General features: G+C 40.6%; 1 protein-coding gene across 10 annotated transcripts in view; it reads right to left on the bottom strand.

Annotated features, from left to right (window-relative positions):
- Positions 1 to 24,884, bottom strand: part of STK3 (serine/threonine kinase 3) — a 186,009-nt gene that overhangs the window by 136,997 nt on the left and 24,128 nt on the right. For all 10 annotated transcript variants that reach the window (XM_084849044.1, XM_084849046.1, XM_084849047.1 and 7 more), the window contains exons 4-6: positions 23,529 to 23,643; positions 20,398 to 20,562; positions 19,190 to 19,357 (exon numbers count right to left, since the gene is read on the bottom strand). In XM_084849044.1, the coding sequence (XP_084705170.1) occupies positions 19,190 to 19,357; positions 20,398 to 20,562; positions 23,529 to 23,643 (448 nt within the window). The remainder of the gene's footprint in view (positions 1 to 19,189; positions 19,358 to 20,397; positions 20,563 to 23,528; positions 23,644 to 24,884) is intronic.

Here is a 24,884-nt window from a genome sequence, read left to right as displayed (position 1 = left end):
CTGAGGCTGATCATGAAGCCCCGCTCCAAACTTTCAAATAAAGAAAGGGGAACTAGTAATTACCTTCAGCCTTGGTAGCTTGCTTCAAGTCCTCTGTCCCTGGTACGGAATATGCTGAAAACAGTATCTCCAACCATCCTGGCTCTACATTAGGGGTGAACGATATCATCCCACCCCCCACTCCTGCACAAAATAGTGACAGAGAGATCCCCCCAACCACTTATATTGTTCCAATGCCTGCTGCCAAGTTGCATATTTTATTATTTATCTTTTCGTGTTCTACTCTGCCACTCGGCTGGCGAATATGCCTGCCCAGTTTGGTATAAATCAGCACATGCTGGGCAAGTTGATGTTGCTTTGAATGAAACAAGTAGAATCATTACCGGATGTCTAAAACCTACTTCTCCAGGTAAGAACTACCATATAGCTGGCATTGCCCCGCCTGCTGTTCGTAGAGAAGCAGCAGCATACAAAGAGAGGCTTAAATCCTCAATATCCAAACAACACCCTCTTTACAGCCTACAACCAGCTCCTCAGAGATTAAAATCCAGGAAAAGCTTCCTCAGATCAACGGAAGACTTTGATGAATTCAAAAGTAGAATGGACTTATTTGTTGTTGTTGTTGTTCAGTCGTTCAGTCGTGTCCGACTCTTCGTGACCCCATGGACCATAGCACGCCAGGCCTTCCTGTCCTGCGCACTCTCCCGGAGTGTGCTCAGGTTCATATTCATTGCGTCGGTGATGCTATCTAGCCATCTCATCCTCTGCCGTCCCCTTCTCCTTTTGCCTTCAGTCTTTCCCAGCATCAGGGTCTTTTCCAGAGAGTTTTCTCTTCGCATTAGGTGGCCAAAATATTTGAGCTTCAGCTTCAGTATCTGTCCTTCCAATGAGCACTCAGGGTTGATTTCCTTTAGGATGGACTGATTTGACCTCCTTGAAGTCCAGGGGACTCGTAAGAGTCTTCTCCAGCACCACAGTTCGAAAGCATCAATTCTTCGGCGCTCAGCCTTCCTTATAGTCCAGCTCTCACAGCCATACATTACTACTGGGAAAACCATAGCTTTGATTAGACGGACCTTTGTCGGCAAGGTGATGTCTCTGCTTCTTACTATGCTGTCTAGGTTGGCCATAGCTTTCCTCCCAAGGAGCAAGCGTCTTTTAATTTCATGGCTACAGTCACCGTCTGTGGTGATCTTGGAGCCCAAGAAAGTAAAATCTGTCACTGCTTCCATTTCTTCCCCTTCTATATGCCAGGAAGTGATAGGGCCAGATGCCATGATCTTAGTTTTTTTAATGTTGAGTTTCAAACCAGCTTTTGCACTCTCCTCTTTCACCCTCAACAAGAGGCTCTTGAGATCCTCTTCGCTTTCTGCCATTAGGGTGGTATCGTCTGCATATCGGAGGTTGTTGATAATTCTCCCAGCAATCTTAATTCCGACCTCTGATTCATCCAACCCGGCATTTCTCATGATGTACTCTGCATATAAGTTAAATAAGCAGGGTGACAATATGCAGCCTTGTCGTACTCCTTTCCCAATTTTGAACCACTCGGTTGTTCCATGTCCGGTTCTTACTGTTGCTTCTTGACCCTCGTACAGGTTTCTCAGGAGACAGGTAAGGTGGTCTGGTACTCCCATCACTTTAACAATTTGCCACAGTTTGTTGTGATCCACACAATCAAAGGCTTTAGCATAGTCAATGAAGCAGAAATAGACGTTTTTCTGGAATTCTCTTGCTTTCTCCATGATGCAGCGAATGTTGGCGATTTGATCTCTAGTTCCTCTGCCTCTTCGAAACCCAGCTTGTACTTCCGGTAGTTCTCGGTTCGCATACTGCTGAAGCCTAGCTTGCAGGATTTTGAGCATCACCTTGCTGGCATGTGAAATGAGCGCAATTGTGCGGTAGTTTGAACACTCTTTGGTGTTGCCCTTCTTTGGAATTGGAATGTAAACTGACCTTTTCCAGTCTTGTGGCCACTGTTGAGTGTTCCAAATTTGTTGGCATATTGAATGCAGCACTTTAACAGCATCATCTTTTAGGATCTTCAATAGCTCAGCTGGAATACTGTCATCTCCGCTAGCTTTGTTGTTACTAATGCTTCCTAAGGCCCACTTGACTTCACTCTCGAGGATGTCCGGCTCAAGTTCAGTGACCGCACTATCATGGCTATCAAGGACATTCAGATCTTTCCTGTATAGTTCTTCTGTGTATTCTTTCCACCTCTTCTTAATCTCATCTGCTTCTGTTAGGTCCCTGCCTTCTTTGTCCTTTATCATGCCCGTCTTTGCACAAAACGTTCCCTTGAGGTCTCCAATTTTCTTGAAGAGATCTCTAGTCTTTCCCATTCTGTTGTTTTCCTCGATTTCCTTGCATTGTTCATTTAAGAAGGCCTTCTTGTCTCTCCTTGCTATTCTCTGGAACTCTGCATTCAGTTGGATATATCTTCCCCTTTCTCCCTTGCTTTTCGCTTCCCTTCTTTCCTCAGCTACTTGTAAAGCCTCATCAGACAGCCACTTGGCTTTCTTGCATTTCTTTTTCTTTGGGACGGATTTCATTGCTGCCTCCTGAACAATGTTACGGACCTCCGTCCATAGTTCCTCAGGCACTCTGTCTATCAGGTCTAATCCCTGAAATCTATTCCTCACCTCCACTGTATATTCATAAGGGATATGATTTAGGTCATACCTGAATGGTTTAGTGGTTTTCCCTACGTTCTTCAATTTCAGCTGAAATTTTGCAAGAAGCAGCTCATGATCTGAGCCACAGTCAGCTCCAGGTCTTGTTTTGACTGACTGTATGGAGCTTCTCCATCTTTGGCTGCAAAGTACATAATCAATCTGATTTCGATATTGACCATCTGGTGATGTCCATGTGTAGAGTCGTGGAAAGCTACAAAGAATCAACACTGGAGGAAACCAGCAGAGGAGCTGGCACCCGGTTCTGATGGAAGCTGGGAAGTTTGGAAATCATTGAATAGACTGTACACGGGCGCAACAAGATCTAGAGACACTTTGAATAAATGGGGTTATCCGGTGATCTCTGCCCTATGAGACTGCGGAGACTTGCAGACAACAACACATATGCCCTTTGTGCCCTGACCAATGTACACATGAGGACCTTATGACAGCACAACAGAACGCAATTAATGTTGCTAGTTTCTGGGCAAGATTTGTCTAATTTTTATATATTTTAACTTCTACATTTTATATTTTAAATGTTATGTTATAGTATGTTTTTTAATTGTGATGCTTCTGACACAAATAAATAATAAATCTCAGCTGACTGTTGACTATGTGCACTCGGCCTGCATGTTCAGAATGCTAAACGTTCAACAGTCATTGCTCAGATCCAGCTCTGTCACTCCCAAATATGGCTGTAATCCAGCTTACTCAAGCCAATCAGGACTTTATGTAAGAAATGGGCAGCAAGAGCCAGGTGGCTCTCTTAGTTGCAAACCTATGCAGAACCCTGAACCCTACCTCCTGTCCAGTCCTCCCTTCCCCAGTAAGGCTGGCTCTAACTGGGGACAACCTCGCTGCTGCTCATAATGCAGCACCAACACAGCTATGGCCCACCACACCATCAATCCAGCTGCTTTCCTTCCTCTGTGCCTCTCTCTCCTGAGGACAGAGCCTGCCGCACAGTGCTGCCTCCCCACCCTCACACACTCTGGAAGAGTCCTGTTGCAACAATTGGGGAGAATAGTCCAAACTGTGTTCTCCTCCATCCTTGGAAGTGAGCAAAGCATTGGCCAAGAAGAAGCAACACAGGTGCCAAGTCAAACTGCTGAGGCTGATCACCTGGGAGGAGGAGGAAGCAGCAGCAGCAGCAGGAACTTGCAGAAGAAACAGTAAGCTCCTTTGCAGAAGAAAAGGTAGATGATTGCCATGAAGGAGCTCAATTCTTTATATAAGTTAGGATGGGAGTGGGAGAGAACTAGAGAACTCGGATGCCTCAGTTTGCCCTTCTTGTGCAAATGGAGTTCCTTGGCTCTTCCTACTGCAGCCCTTTGGCTCCACCTACTGTGACCCCTGGCTCTGCCTTCTGTTATCTGCCCTGCCCTCTTCCCCCACCAGCCCCAATGGGTACCAACTCCCACTTCATTCTGGCAAAGGAAAGCTTTTAAGCAGAACCTGCCCTCAGAACACTCTTCAGACTCTGGCTGTGACACCCTCTTCCTCCTGCAGGTTATTTCTGTAGCATGCTCACATCACCAAACTGACATTTGCCACTGCTACCTTTCCAAGGATTGTGCTCACAACAGATACTTGGGTGATACTATACCCAAGAATGGAAGCATACTTCTCATTCAACTGCAACATTTTCAGAGCCACCCTTTTACATGCCAGCCTTTCACAAAGCTGGATGCAGGGAAACCCTTTGAATTCCTACATTGCCAGCATAGTCTTCTCAGGCACATATGGTCAGAGCTAGAAAAATCTCAGACAACACAGATGTCTGTCAGTTGTTTCTCTTCCCCTGCCAGCTTGGAATTAACCAGGATTCTGCTTTGGCAAAGGAAATAAGTCATGGAACTGTTGTCACAATATGTCGCATCACTCATAGGCTATGCATTCAACTCTTATAGTCCATTCTAGATTTTTCAGATGCGAAGCACTAAAAACAACCAAAAAAGATTGGATCTGACTGATTAATGCAAAGAAACAAACATATCTGAAGAAGCTTGCAAGGCTGCAAGGTTTATCATCATCAACATCATCATCATCTGCATTTATATCCCATCTTTTTCCTATTGCAAGGAACCCAAAGCAGCTTACATTATCCTCCTCCTCCTCTTCATTTTATCCTCACAACAACCCCGTGAGGTGGGTTGGGCTGAGAGTCTGTGACTGGCCCAAAGTCAATTCTATGGGCAGTATCCAATGCCCGCTGATCCACTGACACAACTGATGTAGCGCTAGCATATGCAACTTCTAGCACAATGCTGATAGCATATCCTGGTGCAACAGGTTTTCCAGAGAAACCTGTCGTGCCAGCCTATGCTATTGCCATGGTTGTGTATGCTAGCACTATGTCAACTGCGTAAGTGGAGGAGCAGTACTGGATACTGCCCATAGAACTGCAACTAGCTTTGTTCTGCCTGTACTTTGTAAAGAAAGATGCACCATTTGAGGCCCAAGACTTCTGGATGACCAGGGGGGGGGGGGGAGTTCCTTACCTTGTCATGCCACCAGGGCATTGTTGGGCCTGGGTCCATGGGGTCCTGGCCCTGAAACTATTTCCCTGGGCCCCAGGTCAATTCCACAGTGCCCTATGTACCCATTAGTGCCAATGAAAGACTTTTTTTTCTCAGCTTAATTGCTGTGCAAGGGGCAATTTTCAAAGGAGATTGCAGCTGGGGAGCAAAGGGTAACCATTCTCCTTCCCACATGCTGCAACACCCTCACCGCAAAAAAACTTCCCCTGCATGGCAATGAAGTTTAGAAAAAAAATTCCCCATTAATTTGGGATGATCTTGGTCAGGATGCAAATTAATTGAAGAATTTATTTTATCTGAGAATGTTTGGATGAGAAATTAATTGGCTGGCTTTGCCACTTGTGAAATTTAAACAAATACTATTTATTATTAGAAATTTTTTATATAAAAATTAGTATATACAAATTTTCTGCAGATTTCTGTGCTATGGGCTCAGGCTACAAATCTTTTCAGTGCCTAGTAACATCCCTGTATGACCTATTGGGCACAGCTCCTGGCATGTTAACAGTGTATCACTCACACCCTGCATCTGGGGGCAGCTCAGTTACTCCTGACATGCTTGGGCAGATCAAGACCATCTGCACTCTGCTTTCAACACGTATTTTATAGGGACAGGATCATGCCCCAAGGTCCCTTGGGCCAATGTAATGTCTGAAAGCACTTGGTCCTTAATATGAACGTGTTAGGCTGAGGAAAAAATGGAGAGCAAAATGGTCCAGAGCCAAAAGAAGCAAGTGTTCTACACATGACAGAATTAGAGCTGATCTGTTCCAGACTGGGCAAGGGATTGGGGATTTTGGTCAATTGGGGAAAGGAGCAATAGCAAATTACATTAGGAGAGAACTATTCTTCCCAAACAGAAAGGGAAATAACACATGCTACACAAGAGATCACTTCACCCATGACTGCTATTTTGAAGGGACAATTCTGCTATTATTTAATACTGCAGAAGAGTAATTCATATTTTTTTAAGGAATAATCCCCTATCCTATTTCTCTTTGGCCACCAGCATGAGCAATTATTGTTCACTTAGATTCTTTTAGGAAGGACGGGAAGCATATGCTATATAAAATCTGTGTGGCCTTCAAGACAGTGTGGCATTTTCCATTTCACTAGTTCATCACCATACATGCAAAAATAATTTTTCAAACTTTCCTGGTACATGGAATGGCAGCCAAGGCTTTCCAGGTTTTATTGTCTTCCCTGCCCCAGCCTTTTCTAACATACCACCCAAAAAACAAATCTAAGGACTCATAATGCTTAAAATTCCATACACATCTTTAAACATTTTAACCAATGCTCATAGTCAATGTAAACTTACTGACACTGTCAAAAAGGCACAAGAGCAAAAATCTGGAGGTAACATTTGTGTTGGCTCTCTCTCTTTCCCATGGGAACCTCAATAATGAAAACTAACTCACATCTGGAAACAACCTTGGATTCATACAATGTTAAAAATAGACCATGCAAGCTAAAAATATGAACTTTTAGCTCTATTTCTCAGAAAGAGAGCTGATCTTGCCTTAAAATACACATTCTTACTTCTTGCTTCGTAAAATGTAAATCATAGTTTTCATTCAGGGTGCTAAACATGAAGATAATTTTAAGATTAATTCGGAATTTTTCTTTAAAAATGCAAATTATGCACCACAAAGTCTTGCTCTACAGCTATGTCACAAACTATAACAGATGTGTTATACCTCTGTTTAAATATTTAGTCAGCAAACTAAAGGGCTAAAAAGAAGGGGCCAGAGTGATTTCATTCTTCACTTAAACCAGGGTGGTCTACTGGTAACTTTTGGTACTAGTAGTGTTGCTGGGGGAACAAAAATGAAACCAGGTGCCATCAAATTCAAATTAAAGATTTTGTATTCTTTTAAACAATCCTAAACCAAGTTTCCATAAACTCCTTAACTGATAACGGCTACAAAATTTGACTATTTTATAACAAGAAAGGAATTATAAGTTATCCTTAGACCATCAAATTCTAGCTACAACAAATTTAGATTGATTGGCACCTCTTCTTTATAAATAAGGCTGTTATATTAAATATGCATCATACCACTCAAAACATATTTTGGTATTATGTTGTCTTTGAATAAGCATTAAGTACAGACTTTACATGTGTACAGATTTTAATAGGTTTTATTCCAACCTTATATTTTAACGAGCTCCTAGTCTAAATAATCTTAGGGTCTCGGCAAAGTGAATCATTATATTGGATTTGTAAAGGGAGCAGCAGGATGGAAGCTTAATATTCTTCAGGCTGTAGTTTTTTTCCCCCTCTGTGATTAAAACTCTGACAAACATCTTAGACCCAAAAGAGTAAAAGTCCTACTGCATTTTAAAATATGATGTGTTATAAAAGTAGGTGCTTGCTAGCCAAGTCTCTGTGCCTTCCCAAATATTAGTTATTCTGATAGAAATTATGCTAGCATTTAAAACTTGATACACTTTCCTACTTAATATAAATTCATAAACATTGAAGAGCCACCACATCTTTATTTTTAACATACTAATCACAGAAGTCATTGCCATGTATCTGCTGACAATCAGATTTCATGATTGTCCAATTGAGCTCATGTAAAAAAAAGAGCACCTGGGCAATTTGGAATTAATAAAAGGTAATTAAAAGCTCACAAATAAGAGTTGTGTGTAATACACACATAACGTACATACATATGTACGTATGCATGCATGGTTAGGTTGTAGTCCCTTGCCCAGGAGAGATGGCAGCAAAGTACATAACTGTAAATGGAAAGAGGGACAAAAAGCTGATTCATACACACAGATGTACATGCATGCATATCATTACTTAACGGCTAACAGCTGACTGAGTCCTACTGAAGAATAGGGTGCTACAGCCAATGGAGGTAACATGGAAGCTAGGTCTGTGATGTTTCATTTGCAAAGGCTGTTTCACACATTCAAATAATCAACTGCGCAGGGGGAGGGGGACAAGAGAGAGAAGAGAAGCTCTGTCTACAACCAAAGGAAGCAAAATAAAGTGGATCTGTGCTCTAGCGATCAGAGAAAGCAATCTACCCTAAGCTGACCAATCACACCAGAAGAGAGAAAATGGAAATGCAAGCAAAGGTACTCCCTTGTCAGTACTGCAGGAAGGGCAATGGGCCTCTATACTGCTCCTTTCCTTGCGTGCTCTGCCTTCAATATCAGTCCAGCCAAGTTTTCTGCAACATCAGCAGCTCCAAGGATTTCAGTATTTGCAATTTAGCTTGAAGGTGTAAGTAGGCAGGCAAAGACATCTATTATAGTTTTGCCTATCTATACGGGAGCCAAATATCTCAGAAATGACCAAATGGAAGAGCACATTATGGCAGGAGATCCTGGTCAGCAGTAGCTTTGACCAGTTTTGACCTTTTGCAGATCTTCATGTTGCAGAATAATTTTACCTTGTACTTGGGTCTGTAGGGAGATTCTTTTCTCTCACATTACAAATAATCATGCTGTGGAGCAGTTTTAAATTCTTTCTGCTAGTTCAAGGTTTTATTTATAACTTTTCTCTTGGGCAAAGCAAGCTAGCACATTATCATGCAATAATAATAATTCACACTGAGCAAGATTTGTTGAATAATTTAACCACAATGACTGTTCCATCAAATATATCTTCAACAAAGCTTAAAAGTTGTAGGTCCTGATCTAATGTGTACTGAAGACCAAAGGAGACTTCTATTGACAATGAAGGTTGAATAAGCTCCTAACTATTGCTACAGTGCCTTTGAAATTAATATTCCCAGCTCAAACATTTTCCTATTAAAACATCCTGAAAATAAATGAATAGAACCATGGAACTGCTCTTTTTTCAGATTAGCACTTGTAAGTATTTGAGTTGTTTAACAAAAATATACAACGTTCAATGAAACTAACCATCATCATACTTCCTTTACAGTTATTTTAGTTAAGGTTTCAAGTTAACTCACTGGCGTGTAATTATGAAATTATTGTTCTGATCCTCTGCTTACTTTGAAAGTGATTAATCAAAGTCAGAGAAAGCCAACCATCAAGTCAAGTATGTTTCAAATTTCCTATTCAAGGATAAAACAAAAAAGATGAGCTAATTTTACTTTAATTAAATCCTCATTTAGAAGTCTGAAATAAATGTTTTCTATTTAAGTTTCAATTAGACTCAAGTTGTAGTCCAAATTTCATATATTCTTTCCTTTTGCTACTTTATTACACATTCCCAATTAAGTTTTCCTACTTATACACCCAAATACATAAAAGATTTAAAATAGTTTTGCCTTAATTTACTAACAATCCAAAAACACATTTTGAAGTCTTGCAAAAAGCCCTCTCCCTATCCTACCCACTACTTGCAGAAGTCTGCACAAAGCCTCATCCAAAAGGAATTACTCTGTACATTCAGTGGGAGATTCCGGCCCCCAAAATCTGCCGTGCCCCACTACAGGGTGGTGTGCTCTTTCCCACATGGGAAAGGAAAGCTGGGGGGGCAGGGGGTGGGGAGGAATGGAGTCCCAGCCAGTCTGACATGGGAGAAAAAGGAGTGCTAAAGGCACATCTTCGATCTGCTCAGAAAAATAAGGGCCTCAAAAGGGAACCACCAATATTAGCAAAGGAAAATTAAGCTTCCCCTTTTCACCAACCCACCTGATCAACAATGCCATAAGCAAAAACATGGGTCTACCTATTCCATTACTGATTGGAACAAAGGAGCCCATTTGCCAAGGTTCAAACTTTCACTAGTTTCAGGGAGGGGCCCACATGTTCCAGTGACATCTGTGAAAGAAGTACAAAAAGAATCCCTTCTACCTGAAATCTGTGGGAAGGATCATGGGTTCAAACATGTTTCCAAATTATACAAATGTGTGTGTTTGGGGAAATCTATACACAAAGACAAGTTGGAACATTAGTGAGCACCAGCAAATATTCCCATGTTACTCTACAAGCACAAATGGGCGCATGGTATAGCAAGTCTCTGGAAACCTTTTTGGCTGAGAAGTGGCATAAAAATACTTCAAATAAATAAGTGAAATGGCGTTACCAGTAACAGTGTGCCAAAAGCAGTGTCTTATTAAACTCCACACACATTAAAGAACAGAGGAAAATGTTCCATTTTCATAAATCTATCCCAGAATCCTATCGATTTATACTCTAAAAATGAACTTGCATCTCAGAAATTAAGGTGTCCTGTATTCCATGCTGTCCTTCAAAACGATATTGTTGGTATTCCTATCTGGTATGCCCTGGTGAGTGATTTTACAATGGAAACAGACAGGGCATAATTCCCAGTAAAATTGGAGGTTGCAATCCTAAGTGCACGCATACTTGGAATAAGTCCCACTGAAAGCGATGGGGATTACTTCCAAGTAAACATTATAATGATCACCATGTAAATATACATAACTAAATGTGTTCATGTTCACCCTGCTGCTCATTCTCTCCCCTTCCTTTGTTACCTCTCCTCACACCCTTCCTCTCTGTCCCAGTTAGATTCAGAGATTGTGAGCTTCTCAGTTCACAGACCCATTTTTTGCATATTTAATTCTGTAAAGCACAAGTACACCTGTGATGTTAAATAAGTAATAAAACCACAACAATTTGGTCGCGTTCAATTTGAGCAAGGGTTCAGCCAAGGAACCACATTTAAATTACAGCATACAGTTCCAAAACTTGTCAAGTGGGTTGGGAATTTGCATACTGCTTTATTTTTAAAGGATAATCTAGCCTCTTCGAAATCGCACTAGAGCATCTCATCCCATATATGCCTACACTTACACTGGGAACTGGGGGCTCTGCTCCATATTCCCCTGCTTTCAGGGGTAGAGCAGGTGAATACATGAGACAGGGCCGTTTCCATCATTGCACCGCAACTCTGTAAAGCTCTCCCAAGGGAGTTCTACCTGACTTAAACATGCATTGCTTTCCAGCAGGGAGTGAAAATATGCCTGCTCAAGGCAGCCTTGGACCCAAGTACAAACTGATATTAATGCAAGTTTTTCTAGATGGATTTTTCTCCATTCCACATTCCAAGTCTGTAGCTCCTGTACAAACTATTAGCCAGGCCCACTAGTGCTTAGTTGTAGATTGGACATGTGCAAACCCAGAAAGGGATTACTAAATTTGATGTAAAGGTTATAAATATGGGAGAGAGGAAGGTTAATAAACAGCAGACAGCTAAATAGACTGAATCTTTGAAGACTCAAGACAGAGGTTGAGAAGGGATTTAAAAGAGCAAATAGACAGATGGGAAAGCTGGCTCGATCATAGGAAGTAATACTAGGACACGTAAAACGGAGGAGAGAACGTGCAGAAATGACAGATAAGAGAGAAGATGTGAAAAACTAAGTGGTAGAAAAAGCCATAACCAAAAAGGCCAAGTTTTAAAATGTACCATTTGACATTATTGCAATGGCTTCTGGCAAGGGCGCCATCACCTGGTCAACTGTATGGAGCTACCAAACCCATAAACAAAGGGTTACATATTGTATGAATGTATCTATGTGCTTGTCATGGAAAATGTTTCCCTAATCTCTTCACTCTGGTCTCAGTACTTCAGCAGATTTCAGGAAAGTGGTAAACTAACAAGTTTGGCACTTGTTAAGTTTAATATACATCAGTATGACATCTCCTAACCCAAAATAATCTATCTGTCAGTAATAACTAAGCAGCCACCATGCAAAATATAATTTATCTTTCACTGTTCAATGTTAAGAATACTATGTCTCTGTATATTGGCAAGCAAAATACAATTTAAATGAGAAAGTATTAGCCATGTTCCATTTTTCAAATTATCATATTGCTGGGGTATTCTACACTGTATTATTTACAAAATATATTGCGTTGGTAGCGATATTTATTCAAGGTTTGATACGATCTCTCAACTGAGTCAGCTGTGTGTCCATTCATAGCTGTGGCACATTAATACTTAAATCCAATTTCTTCTATTAAAAAATACTACTGGAACAAGGTACAAATCAGCACTGGTACAAATTTCCTCAAATGCCATGCAACAACTTCAGCACTGCTCATTTGCACTCTTGTTTTGCAGAGGAAACCCCTGCAGGATTTTCTATTGCCGTGAGTACTGTGGCTTTTCACAGCAAATTATGAGATAGTCAACTTACTGGAGTTCAGAAAACAGAATCCATTTATACACGCACAAATGAAATATTGCCTTTAAGCTCTTTTTCCCCCATGGTGTCAATCATGTTTCTTTACATCTTGAACAATTTAGTTACAAACTATTTTGAGGGCTTTTTTGGCTGAAAAGTGGGATATAAATTTAAATATACACAAACATAAAAACCAACGGTGCTCTGCAGTGAACCCTTCTAAGCATTTAACCCTTGCTGGAAGAATAAGTGCAGATTCATAGTGCTGGTTAGGCCATATTAAGGAGAGTCTGCAGAGGAGACTTTGCAGACACTTAAAATTTCAGGTGCAATTGTCTTGAGAAAAAGGCAAGATTATACAGTCTCTCTTATCTTTAGCCAATAATGCAATACATTATCCAGAATTATTTTGGGAATGTTGGAGAATATACAGTTGCCAAGTATTGCCCCAGTTGTCGAAAAAAGAAAAGGAAAAAAGGAAGGACAACGTTCAACAGCTAATAATGCTCAAAGCCACTTCTTTCTTCACTTTTGAGCCTATATGGACACTGATTCTCAGCAGAATTCCCAGATATTGGGCATTCATATTGCTGTATGGCAATATAAACAGCATCAAAAGCACTGTAAAGGCAGCTGCTTATAAGATACATTGGAAAGAAACTGGTGATCACAAGCAGATTAGTCCATGGTGGCAGTGACACAAGCTAAGCAGGAGGTATGGATAATCTGGGTAAGTGCCATGGAAAAATAAATATCATGATTGGACTTAAGGCAAATGGAAACATTTCAAATTGGCTTCCTACGGTATTTTGTGGAACATATGATGTCCACATGTCCATTACCAACAACTTCAGTGCAGAACACAATAAAGGCAAATGCTGGATATGTTTTCAAGATCTTGCATTACTAGCCTCTCCCAAGACAAAAACAGCATAAATGGGGGGGGGGGATTTTCAATGCTAGCTTGCTTATACAAAAGGCTGGCAATGTTTTCTTGGAGTGCCACCAAGGCTGAAGCCTTCTTGGAAACTGTATGTGGGTGTAATCTAAAGGATAAAGGAAGGAAAAGGAAAGTTATCCCAGGGTTAGGTTCCAGCTAGGCTTCAGAGGCCTGCACCGTGTTCCCCACTTTCTTGAAGATTTGTTGGTTGACATTAAGTATAGAACAAATTCCACTCCTTACTTCTCAGCGTATAACATGGGTACAAAAGTTCCCTATCCAGACAACACACATATGAAGTACGATGCCCAGAAATTACTAGCATGGGACTATACAAAGGCTTAAGGATATCTTGAAATTGCATTTTCAATGTTATTGCAAATTATCTATTAACTCCCCTACCCACCCCGACCCAGCAAACCATGAAATATATGTAGTCAACATGCAATGGCATTAACTATAAGGCATGGCCAGAAAAATGAGAACCAAACTAAATGTGATGGCAGCTAAAGCTCGGGGAGAAGGCCTGCAAATGGGAGGGGCTTGTTCCCCTCCGCTACGCAACCCCATTGTTCAAACTCAAACCCCACACCCCACTCCCTGTTTAAACACAAGAAACTGTCATCATCACATCTAGCTAGCTCCTAAGGTTTCCTGTATTTAGAACATGACATTATCATCTCTAGATGGATTAACATTTGTTGAAACATGGCAGAGGCTGTTAGCCATTTTCAGCATAGCCCAGGATGCTTATAAACATTTGCACTGCTTGATAGTAAAACAGATTAAGGAAACTTCTAAAAAAAATCAGCTGCTAGGTAAAGGATAAAAAAAAGTACCTGATGAAGACCAGGGCATGAGCCATGTGGCTTCTTTCAAAAACGGTAGGCTCATGCTTCCTCCTCCACCTCTCTTCCCCTGTAATGTCTAGTACAACCTTCCCCAACCTGCTGCCCTCCAATGGTCATAGTGGCCAAGGATTATGGAAGTTATAGTCCAACACATCTGGAGAGTGCCAGGTTCGGAAGGATGGTCTAGTACTACAAGGAGTGTAATGCAATGTTACTGAGAGTTTCCCAGCTGTATTACGGAAGTCCTAGCTGTTAGTGTATACCACAAAACAGATATGGTGGTGTCATTGCACTATGAATTTCCCTGCCTCTGCTCTACTTCATTGGCTCTTATTTATGAGAGCAAGGAAACTTGCAGTGTGGTGTCTAGTACTACAAAATGTGTAGTATGACATTACCAGAAGAGAGAAGTTAGTTTGGGTGGCAACCAAGTAAGCCCCATAACATGTAGTTCAAGCCACAGTACTGGGACAGAAAGAATATTCTACTATATCCCCATTATAGCCACCTTTTATTTCTGGAGTCTGCTTTATTTTACTGCAACTCTGATATATGAATAAGAACTTTGAGGCCCTTCTAGTAGAGATGGCAATCTACTACCAACAGCAACTAAACCTTTTCACTTTAAGACTTCCTGCCACAAGAGGCTGATAGTTAAAAAGTTTTAACATCTAAAAAGAACATCTACTGATGCCAGCAAAGCAGGTGGCCCTTGCATCCGACATTCCTAAAACTACTAGTAACATTAGATCAACTGTGGAAAAAGCCTCAGGCATACTACACAGATTTAGAATGTACTAACTAGCCTACTACATTGGCTGATTGTCACCACCTTTTCAACCCCAACCTTTCCAACCACAACAAGAACGTGCTGGTTTTTGACAAAGATCTGATCTATGTTCCTGAAAACTTCGCCTTAAAGTACTTTTATTGCAGTCTTTCAACCTGAAATCCTTTCCTTACCTTCGCACCCTCACAAGCTTTAGTACAACTCCTTGAGTAGCTAGTGTGTGGTTAGGGAGAGGAAGCTATGCTTGTTTGCATGGAATCTGCCATTTCCGCCCCTGCCAAAACACTTGTTTAAAAAGTCATGTAATATCTCTATTAGATTGTAAATGCAATTGACAAGGAAATGGCCTACTGGCAATGCATTACCTTTGTGGCAGCGCCAACCAGCCTACAGCAAAATAGCATACAGAATAACTTCAGCATGCATTCCCAAGTAACAAAACAGTGTTTTACATAAATACCACAGAATCTAAGCAAGATCCAGAAAAAGCAATGAAAGTTTGCCCAAGCTTTCATGCTTGCCTATATCAATTGGATGTCTTAACTAAAACAAAATAGAAAAGCATCTGCATATGTCCAGGAATCTTGTGAAGCTGGATCATATAACACTGGGAAAACTATCACAACTGAAATCTGTGTATTTCTTCTTAACCACTGTAACAACTGACTAATAAAAATTAAGAAGAACTGTGGGGTATCAAATATACAAAAGAGTATTAACTGCATACAAGCCCTTAAAGGCCAGAACACAAATTATTAACAAGAACATGTGTTCTGTGTAAGCCAGCATTGTTATTTTAAAAATGACTTTGCCCTTTGATACAATACATTTGATTACAAGGATTAAAAAGATTCACAATCCATCATGTTAAAATACTGACCCTTCAGTATATAAGCAGCTATGGTCATGCTTAGAAAATCTTCTCTGATAATTTAGCTCTTACCTTTCATTACCCCAAACAATTATGTCAAAGTTATCCCAGATGTAATGAGGATGATATCATTATTTTTTGTTTAAAAACACGATTGTTCTTAAATATAAGTAATCTCTAATCACTACGTCTACATGGATTGTGGGCTTCCATGGTTGGATTGGCCACTGAGGGAACAATGCTGGACTAGATAGCCTGATTCAGCAGGGTTCTTAGGTTCTTAGGCCACATGCTCTTTTAAAATTCAAAAATAGTATTTGCTTTGCTTTTCACCCTACATGTAAACACTTATCAAAAATAAGAGTTGTATGTTATCAGTTCTACAATAAATACTTCAAGCCCCAAACTCATTCATCTACTACAAGCAAATCGACAAGACACTGTAACACAGGGGTCCCCAGTACGGTGCCCACGGGCACCATGGCACCCATGGGCACCTCCGATGGCACCTGCGGAGGGGTCCTCAATGTGGTATCCACAAAGGGATCCCCAACATGGGGCCTGTGGGCACCCTTTTTTGGCCATTTTATAATATACTTACATGGATTTGTATGAAATGCATACAACTTTCCAGCAATTATACATAGCCGTCAACAAAAGTGGACAAAATATCTAAATAACTATCCATTTGAGGGTGGCGTCTATATTCCACCTGGTCAAAAATGGAAAGCGTTGTAAAGTCCTCAATCCATTACATTATAGGAGGTCAGTGTTTATCCTTCCAATATTGTAATGTCAGTCTTTTAGCTGTCAAAAGGGCACAGAAAATCCATTTACACTATTGGTTAGTTTCCATGAAGCAGGTATATAATTTAAAGGAGCATGTACATCACTGAATATTTATCTGTACAAAGTTTATCTGTATAATAACCTCCCCCCGCAAAAGAAGCAACTACTGGATATTGTCAAAACGTATGTTTAAAAGAACCATTTACTGTATTGCACTACCAGCAATTAGCTGAATTAGACAATCCTTTATTAAAGAGATGTCACGGTGTCCAATAGACGTGAAACAACATTTTTTGCTGAATAAGACGCAGTCTAAGATCCACAGACATGGCAGGTAGATGCCAAAGCCACGAGCCACTGATTAGGCATTTTGTGGTGGTGCCCACAGCAGTTTCTCAAATTCCCAAATGTGCCCATGGTTCCAAGAAGTTTGGGGACCCCTGCTGTAACATGATCCATGAATGGCAGTATATCCTTCTCCACAGCCAGTGCCTGCTCCAGGTTCTGGAGAGCCTTGGGCAAGCTATCCTCAATGGTCCCCCTCCCTGAGGAAGTCTAGCATTTTGCCAGCCACTGCTTCTCCTACTAACAGTTGCTACCACTGGCTTGCTTGCTTGTTGGGCAGAGAGCATTTGAGAACGCAGGTAATGGCATCTACTGCCCCACCATCTCTCTACCTCCATTGCCTGGGCCAGAGAGAGAGAGAAGCAAATGAACAAGCAGGTTATAATGGTGAAGAGGAGGAGCAAGTCCAAGGGGCTCTTGTCAGGGACCCCCAACCATGCCAACCTATGACATTGGCCTTGTCTACAGCTGGTCTGTCATCAAGCCAGCAACACTGAGGATATTACCAAAAAGCCAGGAAGGCACAGCCTGACTAGAAATTATTGGTGCCATCAGGAGTAGCAGTTTCAATGCCTTATCAAAAATTAAATATAAAAGTTATCAAGGTCCATAAGGAGAAGAAACCAGCATCCAAAGAAACAGAAGGAGAGTGGTCAGCAAACTAGACTGCACCAGAGGAGGTCCTACTAGTCACAGGCCCAATAGTTTTTCTTGCCACTGGGACACAAGAAGGAATGTTAAAAGAGGAACAACCCAAGGCCAGACTTCAAACCTTTTCACCAAAACCAAGGGGGAAGGATGTTTCGTTTTAATTTTGAGGAAGGTTCCTTGTTCTCACTCACACTGAGGTTTTCAGTGATGAGCTAAGAAACTAAGCTTCCTCTGGGAATTACCTTTTTTAAAAGATGAGCGCTACAGGTATTGGGGGGGGGGGGCTACAGTGACCTGTTTGGGTTTAGAGGAAAAATGCATGTCTGCCCATCACCCTGTGTTGCCCTTTATTTCAACATCTTGAGTGAAACACAATGGACATCCAGGAGAGGAATAGGGAAGTAAATTAGCCCAAACTCCTGACTGCCCAAGTTAGTACCTCTAGCCTCAGACAACAACTGGCCCCATTTCCAACTATGAGCCAAGGCACTACCTTAACTGTCATCCCAAGAGAACAGAAGAACTAGTTGATACCACATGGACATAAAATAGCTCCATCAATAATGTTTTTTAAAAGCAAAACACTTATATACTAAAATAGACTCAAACAGCAATATGAATTTATAATACTACTATCTCCATTTCTACTAAAATGATGGCTCCTAAATTGCCAGAAATAGCAGAACTAGATAAACAAATACCAAAATATGCTTGGTGACAGCAGGCACCATTTTGATAGATAGCTACTGATTTATTAAACTCAAGATGTTAAACCCTGCCATTAAACAGCAGCCATTATCTTGTTATGGAATAATGGAAATAATTATCTTCTGAATATTAAATGCTGTGCAGCATTACTTGTTTCAGTGCCTTCTATCATTGTAAAACAGGGGTGACCAACTTGTGGGCCTCCAGATGTTTTAGCCTACATCTGCCATTATCCTTCACCATTGGCTACACTGGCTAGAACTGATGGGAACTGTAGGTCAAAACATCTGGAAAGCCACAAGGTGCCCATCCTTGCTGTAAGATTTATATTTTACCAATAGCAATTTAGTGCTGAATATCAGATCTAATTAGCAACTGAACATCAAGCTCTAGTTCCAATCACCTTGAGAGAATTACAGTGGCTGCATTCAGATGCAACACTAACCCATAGTTTAGCATTTGAGAACAAGCCTAGCCTCCCCTGCGTGTGTGTGCTCCCTGCTCCTCCTCTGACACAAACCATGAGGAGAGTGAAAACTTCTGCTTCCATTTTAGATTAACCACAGTGTAGTGTGTTGTTGTCCAAACCCTAAACTATGGCTAATCTTAACAAGGATTAGTCAGAACAAGCCAGCTTTATAAACCAGGGTCTGATGGCTTGTTTTCACTAACCATTGTTAAGGTTAACCACAGTTTGTCAGACAATATGGCAAAATGCAGTTAATAAGATACTGAATCGAAAGCTGCCAAACTCCTCCTCCTGGAGAAGGGGAGAGGGGAAAGCATGTGAGCCTAGGCTCATTCTTGTCAAGATAGACTATGGTTTAGCATTACATCTGAACCAGTCCTAACTCCTACTTCCAGTTTCCCACAAAGCAACAGTATAAAGAGCATGTGTAGTTAATAATGAAGTCACATGGTATGATTCTTACCCTCATTGGATGTATATCAGCATATGGTGGCTTTCCTTCTGCCATCTCTATTGAAGTAATGCCAAGGGACCAAATGTCTGCCACACAGTTATAACCAATCTCTTGTATTACCTCTGGAGCCATCCAAAATGGAGTACCTATGACAGTGTTGCGCTTTGCCATTGTATCCTGTAATTACATTATTAAATAGCTTAATGTATCTCAACATATTTTTCTCTCTTTTCTATTTGTAGTATCACATCTGACTTCAATGGGATATGCATACCAGTACTTAACACCAGTAGGTGTTGACAAAGCTCGGCAATAAACTCTTTTTTTTAGTGTAACATTTATCCAAAAGCGATTATGTGACATACAATGCTTTAGACACAAAAAGAGTTCTCTACAATGTTTTGCAGGCCAAGTCAGTGCCTTCAATAAATAAATACTCCAAGAATCAAACTTCCACATTCACATACATACACAAACAGTGCTTCACACTTTTTTTTTTTTTTACTGGTATATACATTTTGTGCATAACCACAAAACTACAATGTGTGCCTATAACAAATGGTTTTCTGAGTGCACATAACATGCAGGTATGTGCACCAGGGCGTTGGGATTGGCCACAGCTCCTTACCACACATACATACACATTTGCCATACACTTCTGCCACTATTTAATTTAGCGAAACACCCCTAAACCTCTTGATCCCACCTGCAGCTGCAACAATCATTGGCCAGTCTTTTTTAGCCCATGGTCTATTTACAATGTGAGAAGAAGCAGGCCACCCAGACGTAAGGCCTCCAGCTCTAAATTCAAGCCACTGAACTTTTTTCTCTTTTCTTTTTTTGCATGTTGATGTCAACTTTTTCAATAGAGTCACATGTGCTGAACCCATTTTGTGAACTGTTCGCTTGCATGTTCAGAGCACGACCAAATATCTGGGTTCAACCCTCTATTGAAAAGCTTTACAGCACAGATGTCATTGTTTGGACAAAACCTGTAAGACACATACCGATCCACTGAAAACAACAAGACAAGTTGATTTCAGTAAGCAAAATGTCCATATGAACTACACATCTACTGCAAAAAGAAGTTCCATCCCTCCCTACAAAAGACTCTCATTCCTAGCCAGGGAAAAGTAGTAAGTTCAATGGAAACTTCTTTGTAGATTGGCTCTTACCCATTTATAAAATATGAGTTTACCCATACACTTAATACTTACAGTTAACTGCCCCGCCACTCCAAAGTCAGCTAACTTGGCATGCCCTTCAGTGTTTAAGAGGATGTTTCCAGCCTTTATATCTCTGTGTATTTTTCTCATGAAGTGCAAATATTCGAGGCCTTTAAGTGTAGATTTAAGAATGGTTGCAATTTCATCTTCTGTAAGCTATGAGGAAACATAAATACCCAACCATTTTTTCTTATGTGTGTACACACGCACGTGCACGCACGCGCACACACACACACAGATTACACACTTACATAAACAATTGGAATGACTAAGAAATTACAACACAAAATTATGCAAACTGCCTTATAATTATTATTTATATAGCATGGAAAGGTTGTGCAAAATGTTTTAAAAATACAGAAAGCAAGACCCCATCAAGATCCCACTCCTGCAATCCAATCCACATGGCCTGCCCTCCTTGAGCCTGCATAAGATCCCACAGAAGTCAATGAGCTTCAAACATGAACAAAGATCCTACCAATAAAGAACAGACTGCAGACAGAAGGCTAAATAAATGTGACATGAAAAGTGCAAAGACTTATAAGCATACCCAAAGCCTGGATTGTATATTCCTTTGTTATAAATACAATTGTCTCCATCTTCCCAATTTATTAAAATAGATTTAGATTTCAGACCCTTTGGGTTGCATTTGTACAGAATGCAGTAATATTCAAAATACCCAATTCAAAGTGCTGGCTTTGACCTTTAAGGCCCTTCACAGCATGAGGACAGAGTACCTAAATGATCACCTGTCTCAATCTGCACCTACCTGGACCTTAAGATCATCTTCTTAAGGTAGCTGTTGACTATCTTGGTATCATTTCAGTGCCACGCAAATACCTTTTTATTTTCCCAAGGCTTTTAATCTGTTTCTGCCTTAAATTAGGTTTATATGGGCTATGGTTTTATACTATCATCTTATGAATTTATTGTATGCATTTTTATCTCTCCTGTAAACTGACCAGAGAATATGGGTACAGGATGGCACAGAAATAAAAACAATGCTCCAATATTACCCAAAATCCTTAAGTGCCACCGCAACACATTTTGCCCAGAAATTACAATTTCTGAACTGCTGTGGATTTTCAAGATTCATGATCTATGACACCTCACATTCTTGGGACTTCCTCCGTCAGCCCTAGAATGCATCAGTAATGGGGCAAAATGCCTTGTTGATGGGTCTGTGAATAGCTCGTGGACTCCAAGCCACAGTAACACTGGTTAGAGTTGATGACCACACAGAGACACTGCTGGCTGTGCTTAGGTAACACCAGTCTCTGGGAACATATCCATGGACAGCTAAAGAGATCATGCGTGGGACAAAGAAATGGGACGAGAAATGTGAGAAGAGGTATAAGCCAGGAACAGCGGCTCAGTTCCTCCTGTTCACATGTTAGCTGCAAGGCCAGGGTGACTCCTAAGCTCCCATTCCTTCTGATGGATATCACATATGGTTTGCACATGTGATGCTTCTAATTATGAAATCATAAACAGGGAGTCCAATGTTTTCTTCTCTCTTCCCCCCCCAAACACGCAAATATTAAATTCTTGACTAACCTAAAAATGTTAACACTGAAGCGCAATGCCCACTAACTACTTTTTAATGGTGTCAACTTTTATTAGCAATGAGAAAGAGGAAGACTTAACAGATTTTGTATTTCACCATACCAAATAATTTTAAAGAAAATAGGAGGAGCAGGAAAGGTGAATATACAGAACGAACAATCGTTCTGACTCAGATACATTTTCACTTGAAGCCCACAGTTTAGAAGAGCATTTCTGCCAACCCACTTGGTGGCCAGCTCATCGTCGTCGTTGTTGTTACTAGCCTGCTAAGAAGTACCATCAATCCTGAACAATAACTATGTTCAGTAAAATAGTGCAATGTTTAGGATGGGCCGCAAGGAAGCTAGTATCCTGTGCTTCCTTGCTGACAAGGAGGAGGAAGATTGCTCTACTCTGTGGCCAGTGTTGAAATGCAAGGTACTAGCCTCTTACCAGACAAGTAGAAAAAATACAGGCTATTAACCTTTGTGAGCTTATTCACAAGGGTGCACTCTACTAATAAGTGCTCTACACAAATGTGCTGGAGGAGTAATATTAGAACAATTCCCCTGGGGCACATTCCTAGCCTTGTATTTCTCTTGTTTTTCACAGCCTTGGAGCACACAAGGACACTATTCAATGAAGAGACAGAAGGTGGCAGCCAGGAATGTGTTTTTATGCATTATATCCAATAGCCCAACTGCATACTCTTCTGGAGATGCTACCATCATCCATGCTTTTGTAGCCCTATTACTGCACTATGCTTTACACAAGGCTCCTCTTAAAGATCGTTTGAAAGCCAGGTTGCTTCAAATTCCAACAGATCTAGATCAGAAGTATAATGGGTGTAAACATAATATTAAAAATCCCTATCAGCTTCACTACTTGTCAGTTTGCTTTTCAGGTTAATTCAAGTTTCTTGGTATTTCCTTTAGAGCTCCCTACAGCCTGAACACCACTTACTACAGAGAGAATCACTATCATCACATACCAGCAGTGCAATTCTATACATGCCTAGCCAATTTGTTCAATGGGACTTACTCCAAGATAAATAAGCATTTCTGTAATTGTTTATCCCCCACATGCAGCAGGATAAGACATAGCGAATGCTACCTCAGCCCGATGTCTTATCTCTTAATCAACGTGAGAGTGGTCAAAGCTATTATGAAAAAGCAAGTGTCCACAATTACACTCGCCATGCTTTTCATGGCAAGCATGGCAGCACCCCCTGGTGAGCAAGATGAGCAAAAAACCTGCTTCCCAACTTTGAAGCTGCAGAGGTGGAGGGGGATTATCCTGGCAGCTTTGTGGCATCCCCTCCCTATCTTCCATGACTGGGAGGAAAGCTGAAGGAGAGGGTTGGAAGCATCCTCTCTGCCTGCAGACGCTGCTTGGCAGAAAGGCCAGAGGGACCTTTTGCATGCAAAGCATATCACTTTTGCATGCAAAGCATATCACTGAGCTATTAGAAATCTTGTAGGCCCCTCCCAACCCTATGATTCTATGATTCTATCTTTGTTCTTGCTGTGAACATATTCAGATGTAATGTTTTTTTTAATTAAAAAATAAAAACTTACCGTTTTATTCCGTAATCTAATTATGTCTGAGACAGAACCAGCTCCACAGTATTCCATAACAATCCACAGGTCTGTATTCTTAAAATAGCTACCATAGTACTTGACAACATAAGGGCTAAAAACAAAAACATATACAAATCAACATATACAAATCAACCATTGATAATATTAAGAAACAGCACTGTCCAGGATCAATTCCACCTGAATTAAAGTTTAGTGGCTTTTTTCAAGTAGCTGAATAAGCTTCAAGTTTCATTATAAGATTTAATCAGGTCTTCAAAAGGATGAAAACACAAAACTAGAAACATTGGTGTGCATGCAAGTGATAAGACAATGGATAATTGCTCACCATCTTTTGTATGACAGGGGGTGTCTTTTTAAATGAGAATATAAGTCATTTACCCAAGGTGGAAGACAAACAATGGAGATTCCAAATTATCATCCCTAGTACCCTCAAAAAGAAGGTACTCATATACCAGAGGCTCAAGGAGTATAATACTAGGCCACATATAACTGCCATTTGAAAGGTACTTTTAAAAGAGCCAAATGTCCCTAGCCTAATCTAAAATCTGCATGCACACTGCTTTATGCATATATCTGCACATGCTTACTAGCCCAACCGCTAGTCAACCACGTCAGCCATTTGTTTGGCACTGCGCATTCTAGGGGAACCTCATGCACAACCTTCTTTCATTCATAGCTCCCAATTAGCAGAGGATTCATTCACAGAAGCCTGCTTCTGCATTGTTCATTGTCACCTGATTGAGGCAGCTGTGCTCAAAATACTCCATAATGTTGCTTTGACCACTCAAAGCAACATTTGTAAACTACTCAAAGGGAAATTATCTCCAATTATTAGATAATGTTTAAGTTTGCTTTTATTACAGCATCGTGGCACCAGAGTGTAAAGACATGAGAGTTTAAGACTTCCTTTCTCCCTAGGTCAAGAAGTTCTCTCTGTCTCCAAATTTTCTTTTTAATGTTATCTCTCAATACTGAGTTGTGTAACAACTACCACTTTGGCATACTAATGTCAACAGCACATCTCAAGTATTGCTCGATGAGCATCCAACTCCCACATGGGCATGTATCAAACTTTGAATAAATGTATCATAAAATCCATTCCATCCTTATCAGAGAGATATGGTAGACTTTAAACCTTGCCCCTTACAATTGTTCTACTCCTAGGATACAATATTTTGGGACAATCTCCATAACAAATTCTGAAGACCTTACATTAAAGATTAACAAGCTGCAATAAAAAGGAATGATTAAAAGCCTGCCGAAGTATATATGATATTTGAATATTTAGAGCCAAGTAGCATTCTTGCAATCCTCTAATTCAGGTTCTGTTAG

This window comes from Heloderma suspectum, chromosome 4, assembly GCF_057233095.1.
Source record: "Heloderma suspectum isolate Gila_16-S chromosome 4, 16-S_ref, whole genome shotgun sequence".
NCBI classification, from domain to species: domain Eukaryota; kingdom Metazoa; phylum Chordata; class Lepidosauria; order Squamata; family Helodermatidae; genus Heloderma; species Heloderma suspectum.
This window is presented reverse-complemented; position numbering and strand designations above follow the sequence as displayed.